The sequence below is a fragment of the Eretmochelys imbricata genome, chromosome 14, assembly GCF_965152235.1.
Source record: "Eretmochelys imbricata isolate rEreImb1 chromosome 14, rEreImb1.hap1, whole genome shotgun sequence".
Lineage (NCBI taxonomy): Eukaryota > Metazoa > Chordata > Testudines > Cheloniidae > Eretmochelys > Eretmochelys imbricata.
Genome location: NC_135585.1, coordinates 55,201,547 through 55,215,800, shown reverse-complemented (window position 1 = coordinate 55,215,800; position 14,254 = coordinate 55,201,547). Strand labels below are relative to the sequence as shown.

The following is a 14,254-nucleotide window of genomic DNA, read 5'->3' as shown; positions in this document are numbered from 1 at the left end:
AAGAGGCCTTTATTGACAATGCCGCACCTATGGGTCACCCTCTGTGACCTCCGACCTTTCACCCCTCACGCCGACCCCATGAGTGCCAAGGGGCTCTCGACCTTTAACCTCCCCTGCCTTGGCTGGCCCAGAATCCTTTGTGGGGCTGGCGTGAGTCTGGCGTAGGGGGAGGGGCAATCCCAGAATCCTTTGCAGGCTTAGCATATGTCGTGCGGGTGCGGGGGGGTGTGACATGGTCTAACAATCCCAGAATCCTTTGCAGGATCTGAGAGCTAGGGCCAAAGAGGGCGGGGGGGAGGGGAGAGGTCACGACCCTCAGCCCAGGGGTCATGTTGAGGTGAACTGAGGGGGGCTCAGCTCTGCCCCCCAGGACCCCCCTGTGAAACCAGCCTCCCCCCACCCTGCCCCCCCAGCCTGGGTGCTGCCCCCCAGGCCCCCTGCAGACATTGTTAGTGGCTTGGTTTCTAGCAGCGACATGAACCATGGGAACCCCAGAGCAGGGGCGGAGACGCTCCCTGCCCGGGGCCCCACGACAGCCCCCGGAGGGGTGCGCTGGGGGCAGCTAGGGGAGGTCAGCGATGGCCCTCTTGGCGGGGGGTCCGGCCGGCTTCTCCTCTTTCTCCTTGGCTTTGTCTTCGTACATCAGGATCCTGCGGGGGGGACGGAGACGGGGTGATTGACAGCGGGGGGTGAACTTGGGGGATGGGGGGCGACCCAGGTGCTGCGGGTCGGGAGGGAGGGGCGCCGGCCGGGCCGGGGGGCGGAGGGGCCGGGGGGCGGGAGGGAGGGGCGCCGGCCGGGCCAGGGGGCGGAGGGGCCGGGGGTCGGGAGGGAGGGGTGCCGGCCGGGCTGGGGGGCGGAGGGGCCGGGGGGTCGGGAGGGAGGGGCGCCGGCCGGGCCAGGGGGCGGAGGGGCCGGGGGGTCGGGGAGGGAGGGGCGCCGGCCGGGCCGGGGGGCGGAGGGGCCGGGGGGGCGGGAGGGAGGGGCGCCGGCCGGGCCGGGGGGGCGGAGGGGCTGGGGGTCGGGAGGGAGGGGCGCCGGCCGGGCCTGGGGGCGGAGGGGCCGGGGGGTCGGGAGGGAGGGGCGCCGGCCGGGCCGGGGGGGCGGAGGGGCCGGGGGGGTGGGAGGGAGGGGCGCCGGCCGGGCCGGGGGGCGGAGGGGCCGGGGGTCGGGAGGGAGGGGCGCCGGCCGGGCCGGGGGGCGGAGGGGCTGGGGGTCGGGAGGGAGGGGTGCTCACAGTTTGAAGATGGCCGAGCGCTTGCCCAGCATCATGTGGACGAAGTCCCGGTACCCGATGGTCTCGCCCAGGCCGCCCGTCACCTCCGTGATCATTTTCTTCAGCTCCAGGTGGGTCTTGGCCGCCCCCCAGCTTTTCCAGCATCCGCTTCAGAGCCATGATGTCTGGGGGGAGCAGAGGTCAGGGGGGCCAGCGGGGGCACGCCCACGCTCGCACGCCCACGCTCGCACGCCCACGCTCGCACGCGGGAACTCACCGATGTCCCCGTTCCCATTGAGGTCGAACTCCATGTATTTCTCTGCAGGACGGACGGACGGACAAGAGGATTAGACAGAGGCCCCCAGCACCAGCCCCCAGGTACCAGCTGCCCCCCATCCCCAGGGGGCCTAGGACCCCTGGTCTCCCCCTCAGCCCTCAGGCGAGTTGGGCCCCACCCCAAATGAGCCCCCATCCGTCCCTCGGGTGTCGCTCACTCTTGAAGGCCTCCAGCTTCTCCGGCAGGTCTTCGTCTGTGCTGTATTTGGGGTCGTCCAGGAATTCCTGGGGGCAGAGAGAGGGGGCTGGGTTGGGGACGGGGGGGGCTGGGTTGGGGGCAGGGCTGGGGGCTGAGAGAGGGGGCTGGGTTGGGGACGGGGGGGGCTGGGTTGGGGGCAGGGCTGGGGGCTGAGAGAGGGGGCTGGGTTGGGGACGGGGGGGCTGGGTTGGGGGCAGCGCTGGGGGCTGAGAGAGGGGGCTGGGTTGGCGGCGGGGCTGGGAGGGCAGCCCCGTGGTGGTGGGTAGTGGCCTGGGGGGGGTCAGAGGACCTCAGTGGGTGGTATCAGTGCCCTGCACATGACATCACCACTTTCCGCAGGTGACCTCGCACCCCCTCTGACATCATAGCAGTCTGAGTGTGACATAACAGGAATCTGTGTGTGACATCAGACCCCGCTGACATCATCCCTGGCTTATGACCTCACAACCCTGACACCTCATAGTGACTGGCGTGTGATGTCACAAGAAGTCCTCACAGTCTGATGACATCACAGCCCTCCGTGTAGGACATTACAGGGTGCCGAGCGTGACATCATCGCGCACTGGGGGCGACACCATGACTTGGGGGGGCAACATCCCAGCCGCTGCCGGGCTCAGGACATGACATCACAGCCCACAGTGAGTGACCCCGGAGCCTCGGAACATCCCCGCCCCCCCGACATCACTGCCCTCCCCATGATGACATCACAAGCTGCCACGGCGTAGCTCCACCCCCTGGGTCCGGCAAGCGGGGGGGTGATCCAGGGTCTGACACACATGGGCTGGGGGGGCCCATTCCCCTCCCCCGTCCCTGGGGCCCCCCCCACAGACCCCCGGGGGGGAGCGTCTACCTTATTGAGAGAGTCCAGAACCTTCTCCTGCTGGGCCTTCAGCTCCCCGAAGGCCTTCCCCCCTGGCGTGGGGGGAACAAAGGGTTAATGGTGCCCCTCACTCCCGACCCGCAGCCCCCTGGTTCCCCCAGCCCTGCCGGTGCCCCTCACTCCCGACCCGCAGCCCCCCTGGATCCCCCCGCTCTGCCGGTGCCCCTCACTCCCGACCCGCAGCCCCCTGGATCCCCCCGCTCTGCCGGTGCCCCTCACTCCCCACCCGCAGCCCCCCTTTCAGGCTCTGGGTTTCCTCTTTCTCAGGCCTGGCTTGTTTCCCCTTTCTGGGGTTACTCTGAGATAGTTTTGCTTTTGCTGCCTTTCCCCACCCGGCAGGAGGAACTGACAGAACGATCCTGAGTCCGGGGGATGTGAGCGGAGAGAAACACCCCTCCCCCCACCTGCCCACGTATCTGGGGGACCCCGCAGTGCTCCCAGCCCCAGTGCAGAGAGGGAATGGGACCCAGGCGTCCGGGAGTGTGCTCATTCCCAGGGGACCCTGCGATGCTCCCATCCTGTAGAGAATGGGGAGGATAGTGAATGGGACCCAGGCGTCCGGGGAGGCGGGGAGCAGGAGAAGGGGACCCAGGAGTCTGAGGAGGTGGGGGGAGGGAGGTCAGGAAGGGAAATGGGACCCAGGCGTCTGGGGAGTTTGGAGCAGGAGAAGGGGACCCAGGAGTCCGAGGAGGTGGGGGGAGGGAGGTCAGGAAGGGAAATGGGACCCAGGCGTCTGGGGAGTTTGGAGCAGGAGAAGGGGACCCAGGAGTCCGAGGAGGTGAAGGGAGGGAGGTCAGCATGGGAAATGGGACCCAGGCGTCCAGGGTGGAATGTGGGGGTGATTGGGATGGGATGGGGAACGGGACCCAGGCGTCCGGGGGAGTTTGGAGCAGGAGACTGGGACGGTACCTTGTAGATTCTGCTGGGAGCTCATGGCTGCTCCGGTCTCTGCCTCCCACGCTGGACCCCGGAGTCTGGGCCGACGCCTTGAGACCACTTCCCCCTTCCGCAGCTGGGGCCTGGCCTTTATAAAGACTGGCCACTTCCCCTTCTACCGCCTCAAGGAACCGTTGACTCCGGGGGGTGTCACCAAGCTGGGGGGGCCAGGGCGGCATGGGGGCAGCAGGGGGCGCTCTCTCCTGCCAGCCGGTGCCAGCCCAGAGACCCCAGTCTTGTCCCAGACATTTTGTTCTGTTTGGTGGTTCCCCAGCCCCCCCACCCCAGAGCCAGCTGCATCTGAGCGCCGGGCAAGGGGTCCCCGGGTAACCAGCCTCTGTTCCACCCCAGAGCGGGGCTGTGGCTAGGTGCTTAGCAAGGGATCCCCCTATAACCTGCCCCCTGGCGCCCCCCCGCAGAGGGGCTGCGTCCCAGCGCCGGGCGAGGGGTCCCCACCCAGCCCGTCGCGGCTCCGTGGTGATGAAATGTTCAGCGAGACATTTCTACCTCCAGGGCGTCTGCGTTTATTGAAAGCTTAAAGCCCCCAGAGACCCTTTGCCGCGTCGGCGCTGTTTACAGGGGACCATTTGGGTCGCTCGGCGGGAACTGGCCGTTCCCTTCCCCTGCTGAGCCATGGGGTGAGCACAGGACCCCCCCTCACCTGTGGGGAGAAAGAGAGTCGCAATAAGGATGAAAACCCAGGAGTCCGGGCTCTGAGACCCCCGGCTCTCACCCTAGACCCCACTCCCCTCCCAGAGCTGGGGAGAGAACCCAGGCGTCCGGTCCCCAACCCCGCTCATGGCTAGGCCCGTGGGGGTTGGGGGGTTACCGTGAGGCGGTGGGGCCGGGTGTCCAATAGGCCACGGGGAAGGCGTCTGTGTTTCCGTTCTCATCGCTGACCAGCACGACCAGCTGCGCTGGGCCACAGAGACTGGATGGATAAGCAGGGGCTGCGGGTCGGGAGTGAGGGGCACCGGCAGGGCTGGGGGCGGGGGGGCAGGGCTGGGCTAGCAGGGGGCTGCGGGTTGGGAGTGAGGGGCACCGGCAGAGTGGTGGAGGGGAGCCCAGGGGGCTGTGGGTCGGGAGTGAGGGGCACCGGGCCCGTTACCCACTGATAGTCACACACGAGGCCCTGCCCGCGCTGGGCCCCACCCATCCTCCTGCCTGCAGCCTGTACCCCCCCGAGTCTCCCACTGGATCCTGCAGCCTGGTGCCCCCCTGAGCCCCCCGAGTCCCCCCCGCAGCCTGTACCCCCCTCCTGAAGCCCCCACCCGGTTCCTGCAGCCTTTACGCCTGGCCCCCCCAGCCCCTGCCCAGCTCGCTGAAGTGAAGAGCCCCCCGGAACCCCCCCAGCACCCCCCAAATCCCCCCAGCCCTGTACCCCAGTGCCCGCCGATCCCCCCAGCCCCCCACCCCCGGCACCCCCTACCTTTGGCGATCTCCTCGCAGTGGAAGTGGGAGCTGCTGTCGTCCAGGTGGAAAATCTCCACCATCGATTCCCTGGATGGTCTCCCATCGGCTGCAAGAGACAAAGTCTGGAGGGGGGGGGGTGCTGGGAGCCAGGACTCCTGGGTTCTGTCCCCAGCTCTGGGAGGGGACTGGGGTCAAGTGGGGTCAGTGCAGGGCGTGCTGGGAGCCAGGACTCCTGGGTTCTGTCCCCAGTGCTGGGGGGAGTGGGAGCTGGAAGCCAGGACACCTCCACTTCCTCCTGGCAAAGCCCCCTGCCTCCTGCCAGGCACCCAGAAATCACGCCAAAAGGGGTAAACTGAGGCACGAGGCGCCCTGACTCGCCTCCCCCCACACCCAGCTCTAACCACTAGACACCACTCCCCTCCCAGAGCAGGAGAAAGAACCCAGGAGTCCTGGTGGGTCGGTGGGGATGGGACACAGGGCCTGGGGTTTGAGCCCGATGCCCCTCCCTGACCCAAGCGTGTGATTTCTGACTTTTGCCCCGTTGAAATATTTTGATTTTTGAGGCTTCCTGGAGCAACTCGGTTCAAGTGGAACAAAGTCCTGGGGCCCAGAAATGAGTCTAATGCGGGGAGACCCCCCCCCATCTCCCGGTGCCCCTCACTCCTGACCCGCAGCCCCCTGCCAGCCCAGCCCTGGGCCCCCCCCAGCTCTGCCGGTGCCCCTCACTCCCGACCTGCAGCCCCCTGCTAGCTCAGCCCAGCCCTGCCCCCCAGCCCTGCCGGTGCCCCTCACACTCCTGACCAGCAGCCCCCTGCCAGCCCAGCCCTGGGCCCCCCCCAGCCCTGCCGGTGCCCCTCACTCCCGACCCGCAGCCCCCTGCTAGCTCAGCCCAGCCCTGCCCCCCAGCCCTGCCGGTGCCCCTCACTCCTGACCAGCAGCCCCCTGCCAGCCCAGCCCTGCCCCCCCAGCCCTGCCGGTGCCCCTCACTCCCGACCCCGCAGCCCCTGGGTGCCGGCCGAGGCTGCAGACCTGGGCAGCTGGGAGCCGGGGGTTGGGGTTGCAGAGGAAATGCCTCGCGGCCGCCCGTGCTCAGCCCAGTGGGTTTGTACGTCAGCCTGGAGCCCACAGGGGCCCTGTCGGCCCCCGGCCCCGACCTGCAACACAGCGAGAGGCCCTGCGTCCCCCCCCCCAGCATCTCTGCGCCGGGCTGCTGACCCCGGCCCTGTCTGGTGCCAGACGCTCGATACCTCGGCGAGTGTGTGAACCACAGAGACAGCTCAGGTGCAGAGCCCGGGGGGCTGGGGGTCGGGAGTGAGGGGCACCGGCAGGGCTGGGGGGCAGGGCTGGGCTGACAGGGGGCTGCGGGTCGGGAATGAGGGGCACCGGCAGGGCTGGGGGGGGGCAGGGCTAGGCAAGCAGGGGGCTGTGGGTCGGGAGTGAGGGGCACTGGCAGGGCTGGGGGGGGCAGGGCTGGGCTGGCAGGGGGCTGTGGGTCGGGAGTGAGGGGCACCGGCAGGGCTGGGGGGGGCAGGGCTGGGCTAGCAGGGGGCTGCGGGTCGGGAGTGAGGGGCACTGGCAGGGCTGGGGGGGGCAGGGCTGGGCTGGCAGGGGGCTGTGGGTCGGGAATGAGGGGCACCGGCAGGGCTGGGGGGGGGCAGGGCTAGGCAAGCAGGGGGCTGTGGGTCGGGAGTGAGGGGCACCGGCAGGGCTGGGGGGCAGGGCTGGGCTGGGCAGGAAAGGGGCTGTGGGTCGGGAGTGAGGGGCACTGGCAGGGCCAGGGGCAGAGGGGCCTGGCGGGGGGCCGGGGAGGGAGGTTTCCGGCCCAGCGTAGGCGTCGCTGTCTGGGCCCCGCTCGCTCTGGTTTCTGTGACTCACGTCCGGTGGGGGCTGCCTGGATCCTGTTGCCCCACGGGTTTGGGGTCTCACTCCGTGACCCCTGCAGCCACCCGGACCCATGGCTCTGCCCCGGCTTTGCCTTTGCCTGCTCAGCTGCTCCGGTAAGGTGGACCCTGCCCCTCCTGCCCCCCACCCCAGGGGTCCTGCAGCCGGGGATGGACCCAGGGGCACAATCGTCCCTTCCCGCAGATCGGCCTCCCCCCGGAATGGGGGTCCCACCTCGGCGCCCCCCTGGGTGCGGGGAAGTCCCCTGATCCCCTCCTGGGTTATTGCTTCATGCCCCCCCTTCCACATTCTGTCCATCCCTCCCCCGACCCCCCTCCACCCGGGGGGTCCAGCCGTGCCCCAGCCAACCGCCCCCGTAGCCCGTTTGAACCTGGACCCCAGGCCCGGCGGCATCATCCCGGCTATGTTCTCGCCACAGCCCCATCCGGAGGGAATTCGCCCTCCCTGATCCGATGTGATCCCCCCCGGGCGCTCTACCCCCCCTTGACACCCCAAGCGGGTCCCGAGGCGGCCGCCAGCCACGGCTGCACTGAAACGTGGATCCAGGCGGAAAGATACAAAAACCCTTCCATTTTTCTGGTTTTCATCTCAATTTTGGGGGGTTTTTTGCTCTCCCCAAATCAAATTTGACTTTTTCAAAGTCTGACACGCCGGGTGAGGTAAGAGCTGTTCCGGGACCGACTTCTCTTGGTGACCGGGAGACGCTGCCGAGCTCCTCGGAGCATTCGGGTGTTGACGTTTGGGTGGAAAACCCCCAGAATGTTTCCTCAAGACATCCAGGGAAAAGATGAACCAACCCACACAACCAAGCAGTGAAAATCACCGAAAGCCGCTTACGTATTATCTCCTTTCCAGCCAATCGTTCGCCCCTTTCCAAAGCCCAGAAAACCCCAAATAATTCTGTAACAGGGTTTGATGAAAACCCAAGATTCCCCCCTCCCAGTTTTTAAAACCCCCCGACAGTGTCCGCTGAAAAATGTCCCTGGAGAATACCTTTTTCTGAGCAACGTGTTTCATTTTGGAAACCAGATTTTTTTTTGGGGGGGGGGGAATAAAAAGCAACAGAAGTTGAGAAAAACCCCCAAATGATTCCCCTAAAATGTGCACGAGAAAGACGTACCAAGTCCAACGTTAACCCCTTGGGCCCGCGTTTGCAGAATCCTGGCTGCGTGATGGTCTGAATGGGGATTATTTGACTTAATCTTAATCTAATCTGGATTATTTAACCTTTATCTAATCCACGTTTTCTTGGCGTTTGAACGAGGACAGTCATTGAATGAGAAATGGAAACAACTTGCCAGAAACAAACAATTCTCCCCGGCAGAGAATTTCACGGCCGCAGAGAAATCACCATCTTTAGTCTCAAATTGCCAGGACACGGCTTTATTTTGACGATATTCGGTGTTCTCGGCTTCTGCAGTTCTACGGGGAAAGGTCAGTTTTTCTTTTAAAAAAACCCCAGTAAGTTCCTAGCATTTTGCATTGTGGAGAAACATTCAAAACCGTGAATTCCGACCCCGCAAAAGGTAGCCAAAGATGTAGCCAAAGATTTTGTCTTTTTTTCTAAATCTTGGGAATTTTAGGCAAATCTCATGATTTTGGGGGGAGGTTAAATCCTGGCTGGGGTTGGCGCTGCTGCTCACTGGATTCTGTGGGACAAGTTGTGCTCTTACATTGAAGAGGATGCAGGCGCCGTGAGCAAGCGAATATACCTCCCACGGAGCTGGTTGATCACCCTGTTTTCTTAAGTGGCCAATTCCAATGTCCAAGCACACGTCCGGCTCTGCCGTGAGTCATGAGACGGGCTTTGAAAAAAATCACGGTTGTGAAAAGTAATCCCGCTGGGAGTTGTCTTTCTTTGCCTCTTGATTATCAAGCCGCGAGGGTGGATAAAAAACTTCCGTCCAAAAGTTTTTCGGTGGGAAAAGGCTTTTCCGTTACATTAAATCCTCATCCCAGTTTTGAGGGGTTTCAGCCAGGAACCCAACACGTGTTGCGAATGCTGCAAACCTGAAAGAGGCCCACGCCAAAGCCTTTCTGTTCATGTCGAAGATTTTCCGTTGGGGAAAAAACAGGCCTTTCCCTTTCGCAATCGCGTTTGCTGGGTTTTCTCCACAACCCAAAGGGCTAGAAACCGGTTTTGGGGTTTTTTTGGTAAACATATTACATATCCACCCAACACCAAGAGCCAGGAGTTGAAGCAAAACACCAGATATTGGGATAAAATAGCCAGAATTGGCAACAACATCACTGGAATGTCTTGGGCGCTTCATCTGGAGAATACGTGTAAATGACGGAAGGGCCAAAGCCGGGAGTTAAACGTGGATTTATCCAAGGAAAGGCGACGACGGAGGGAGAAGATTTCTGATACTCGAGGACTCCTCCGTCCAGCAGACTGCAGCTGAATGAGCTCCACCAGACAAACTCAGACGGGGAACGCGGCTCAACTTTCGAACAGTTGAGGGGTAATTAACCGTCGGAGCAACTTACCTACGGCCGTGGTGGATTGGGCAGCTCTCGGACCCTGCAGCTCAAGGTTGGGGATTGTCCTACAAGACTCGGATGTGGAGGCCTTAGAGAGGGCAGCCACACAAGTGGTTGGAGGGTGGGAGAAACAGACCTGAGAGTGGGAGACGTAAGAAGCTCCATCCGTTCAGCGCACCCGGCAGAAGATGGAGAAGGGACCTTCTCAGGGCGATGATACGCGGCCCCGAAGGGCTCTTTCTCCTACCGGAGAAGGGCAGCCCAAGGCCCAAAGGTGGAAATGAAGGCCAGACACAGTCCCATTAGAAATAAGGCTCCAGTCTTTAAGAGTGAGGGGGATGGACCATTGGAAAGACCCACCAAGGGAAGCGGTGGATTGTCCAACTCCAACCTGGAGGCCTTCCTGGAAGACGCGTTGGCCAGAGACAATCCGGCGGTCGTTAGGTGCAGTCGGGTGCTGGGAGGAGACCAGGCACGATGGCTGAGTGTTGTCCACTGGCCGTGGGCAAGGGAGGCCTGGACAAACGCTCGGCGCTCTCTCCCCAGCCCTGGGAGGGGAGTGTGGTATAGTGGTTAGAGCGGGGGTGGGTTGGGAGCCAGGACTCCTGGGTTCTCTCCCTGGCTCTGGGAGGGCAGTGGGGTCTGGTGGTTAGAGCAGGGGTGGGTTGGGAGCCAGGACTCCTGGGTTCTCTCCCTAGCTCTGCGAGAGGAGTGGGTCTGGGGGTTAGAGCAGGGGGGCTGGGAGCCAGGACTCCTGGGTTCTCTCCCCAGCTCTGGGACAGGAATGTGGTCTTCTGTCCTGCTGACCCTTGGCCTTTGATCCCTCAGGTTCCTGGGCACAGGGCCTGTGGGTCTCCCAGCCCAGCTCCGTGCAGGGCACCGAGGGCAGCTCCGTCACCCTGCCCTGCACCTACAACAGCACCCAGAAGCCCAGGCTGGGCAGCTACACCTGGGTGAAGGAGGTGGCGGGCACCCGGCTGGAGCTGAGCAACGAGACCCAGGAGTTCAGGGGCCGGGTGAGCCGGGCCCGGGACCGGAGCTTCCTGCGGGAGAGGAGAGCCAACGTGGAGCTGCGGGACCTGAGACCCTACGACACCGGGACCTACCGCTGCCTGGTGAAGATCCCCACCGTGGGAGCGGGGGCGGGGAATGGGACATGGCTCCAGGTGCTGAAACCGGGTGAGTCCAGGGCAGGCCAGGACTCCTGGGTTCTCTCCCCAGCTCTGGGAAGGGAGTGGGGTCTGGTGGTTAGAGCAGGGGGGTCTGGAAGCCAGGACTCCTGGGTTCTCTCCAGGCTCTGGATGGGGAGTGGGGTCTGGTGGCTAGATCGCGGGGGGGTGGTTCTGGATTGAAAAGGGGGAAAAAGGGCTGTTAGTGTTATTTGTGGGTTGTTCTTAGTGGCTGGTTTTGAGTGCGAGGCTGATGGCGGAGTCGGGGCAGAGCACAGGCCGTGGGGGCGCGTCGTGGACCGCAAAGGACGGAGGGAGGGGGAAAGATGCGAAGGCAGAAGCGCGGCTGGGGAGCGCGCGAAAGACGGGCCAGAAGGAGGGGCTGAGTAATGAACAAATGAAAGAACGAGTGAAAAAGTGAACGAGGGGATGAAAAGTGAGACCAAGGGAAGGGCGAGGGGATGAAGGGAGGGAGAAAGGAACGAATGGAGAGAAGAAAGGAGGGGTGCAGAGAGGCGCAGGGAAGGAGTCAGCGCCAGCTTCCCCGCCTTCTCCGGCCGCTTGGTCTCATTCCCTCTTTTCTTCTCTCCCCAACCGCCCGCCAGGCCCCCCCCCACTGGCCCCCCTAACACTGAGCATGCTCAGCTTGGGCTTGGGCACAGCGGTGGGGGTTGCTGGCGGAGTCGCCGCCCTGATTTTGATCTGCCACAAGAGGAGACGAGGTGAGTGGGACGAGTCCCCCCCCAGGCACCCCCTGCAACTGGGGCACCACTGAGCCCCCCAACCCGCCGGCCTGGGCTCCCTCTCGCACTGAGCTGCTGTGACAAGCTGCAAAGCCTCCCAGCTGCCCTTTCGTCAGCGTTTCCCAGAGGTTTCTCAATGAGCCGTTAGCCTTGACTGGCCTTTTCACAGTCGCACCCGAAAGGCTGCTTGTGGGTGTTCTCAGGCTTGCGACGTGTTTCAGTAACACACACACACCAGCAAACTTCCTAACGTCACACCCGACGGTCGCGCTTACAATCCAACGAGATCGGCCGGTCGAGCAGATCAAGACTGTTACAAGGACACCTCGCACGGCGCGCTTTGTACAACACGTATCCTAATTACACGACAGTGGTGAATAGTGAGGTGCCAGGGTGTCACAGGGAGATTGAGGAGGGGCTGCCCCCAACCGGAGACCCCCGACCCTCAGCCCCAGCCCTGACCCGAAACCCAAGCCTCGACCACAGACCCTACTGCTAACCCCCCGCACCAGAGACCCTGATCCTGACCCCACCCCCAACCAGAGACCCCAACCCTGACCCCAAACTCCATCCCTACCCCTAGCCGGGGACCTTGACTTTGACCCTGACCACTGACTAGGGACCTTATGAGCTACTGATGGATAATTGGCTCCTGGTTATTGATTATTTGCTATTATTAGTTACTGATTTGCTATTGACTACTTATTATTGATTATTGGTTACTGATTATGGGTTTCTGATTGGCAATTGGCTCCTGGTTATTGATTATTCACTATTAATTATTACTACTGATTGGCTATTGATTACTAGCTACTGATTGATAATTGGCTCCTGGTTATCAATTATTGGCTACTGATTATTGATTGCTGGCTACTGAATATTTATTATTATCTGCTGAGCACTGGCTACCGATTATTAAGTTTTGGCTCCTGGTTCCTGGCTAAAGATTCTTGATTCTTACTAGATTACTGGCTACCAGCAATTGACTAACGGCTACTGATTATTGTCTAAAGGTTATTGACGACTGGCTGATGGCTTCTGCTTATTGGCTTCTACCCATAGTTGTCTATTGGCCACTAATTATCAATTCCTGGCTACTGATCCCTGTTGTCTCCCTGTCGGCTGCCAGTCACCATTCTCCTATTAATGACCACAGACTGCCGGCTGTGTTAGTGATTATCGATTACTGGCCGGCTACTGATTCTTGCCGAATGGCTACTGGCTAGCGTTGGCTGCGCTGGGTAGCTGCTGGTCACTGGTTGTTGGCGGCTGATTTATGCTGATGCCAAGAACTGATTATTGGCTCTTCCTGAGAGTTGATTAGGCCAACGAACTTTATAATTGGCTACTGATTGTTCTAATTGGCTACTGGCTGAGCTGTGATTCTGGGCTGCTGACTAGCGATTCATAGCTCCTGCTGGTTAATTAATTACATTAATGATGTCCCCCCCAGACCGGAGAGAAGTAGGACCCCAGACGGAAGCCCCAGTGCAGGTGAGACCCCACTGGGCCCCACAGAACGGGGTCCCTTCCCCCACGCCCGGTGCAGGGTCCTGCCCCATGGGGGGGTTTGGGGCGAAGGTCCTAGTGAACGCAGCGAAGGGGGTGAGCAGCAGGGGGACCCCAAGGGCCGAGTCCAGAGTGAGACCCAGGGATGGATGGAAGGGGGGTGGGGATGGAGGGAGGCTGGAGGGAGGGAGGGATGGGATGTGGGAGGGATGGAGGGGATGGATGGAGGGGTGTCTGCAGGGACAGGCAGCCCAGTATCCGGGGGGGGGTGGATCTGTGAGTCGGAGGCTCCCCTGCCGGAGGTGCAGGGGTGGGGGACGACAAGCCTGGGCTAGGGGGTGGCTCGGGATGTGGGGGCTGATCCCGGCTGGGGGTGCTGTCTGTGGAGGGTGGCAGGGCTGTGGGGGGCGGATCACCCTGGGGAAGAGCTGAGGGGACAATCCTGGCTGGGGATGGCTGTGGGGGGCTGACGGGTCTGTGTGTGGGGGCTGACAGGTCTCTGTGGGGGGGGCTGACGGGTCTGTGAGGGGAGGTTGAGGGGTCTGTAGTGGGGGGCTGACAGGTCTGTATGGGGGGGTCTGACAGGTCTGGGGGCGCTGACGGGGCTGTGTGGGGGGCTGATGGGGCCGAGTGGGGGATCTGACGGGTCTGGGGGGGTCTGATGGGTCTGGGGTCTGGGTCTGGGGTGGGTTGAGGGGTCTGTGGGGGGTCTGATGGGTCTGTGAGGGGGGTTGAGGGGTCTGTGTGGGGGGTCTGACAGGTCTGTGGTGGGGTCTGACGGGTCCGGGGGGGCTGATGGGTCCGGGAGGGGGGGCTGAGGGGGTCTGTGAGGTCTGACGGGTCTGTGGGGGGGCTGATGGGTCCGGGTGGGGCTGAGGGGGTCTGTGGGGGGTCTGACGGGTCCGGGGGGGGTTGAGGGGTCTGTGGGGGGATTAGACGGGTCTGTGGGGGGGGTCTGATGGGTCCGGGGGGGTGGAGAGGTCTGTGGGGGGGTCTGACGGGTCTGGGGGGGGCTGACGGGTCCGGGGGGGGTGGAGGGGTCTGTGGGGGGGTCTGACGGGTCTGGAGGGGGGGGCTGACGGGTCCGTCTTGCCCTAGGCCCCGGCCCCAGAGCTGAGCTACGCCGAGCTGAGGGTGAAGCTGGGTTGGCGCCCGGCACCCGCGGGCGAAATCGTCACGTACGCCGCCATCGGGGGCAGCCTCCAGGGCTAGGGGGGCTGAGCCGGGGGGGGACGGAGACCCACACACCCCCCGACCCATACATACCCCCCCGACACCCCCCGCCCCACACACGTACCCCCCGACACCCCATACCTGCCCCCTCCACACACACCCACCCCACAAACGCCCCTGCCCCACACATACCCCCCTGTCCCTGCCCCACACATACCCCCTAAACGTCCTCCACCCCACATGTGCACCCCCAGCTCCACACACGCCCTCCACCCCACACACACACCCCATACC

The 14,254-nt window shown here is 63.4% G+C and overlaps 2 protein-coding genes across 2 annotated transcripts; one reads left to right on the top strand and one right to left on the bottom strand.

Annotated features, from left to right (window-relative positions):
* Positions 1–415: 415 nt before the first annotated feature.
* AIF1 (allograft inflammatory factor 1) lies at positions 416–3,622 on the bottom strand. The gene is given in 7 exon segments (XM_077833670.1): positions 416–650; positions 1,238–1,365; positions 1,367–1,401; positions 1,494–1,535; positions 1,711–1,777; positions 2,602–2,663; positions 3,541–3,622. Coding segments are annotated over 7 exon segments (447 nt in total). The 5' UTR covers positions 3,566–3,622; the 3' UTR covers positions 416–562.
* Positions 3,623–9,843: 6,221 nt separating this feature from the next.
* Positions 9,844–13,999, top strand: LOC144274190 (natural cytotoxicity triggering receptor 3-like). The gene is made up of 4 exons (XM_077832822.1): positions 9,844–9,871; positions 10,195–10,545; positions 12,732–12,772; positions 13,886–13,999. The coding sequence occupies exons 1-4, from the start codon at positions 9,844–9,846 to the stop codon at positions 13,997–13,999; spliced, it is 534 nt and encodes a 177-aa protein (XP_077688948.1).
* The last annotated feature ends 255 nt before the right edge of the window (positions 14,000–14,254 follow it).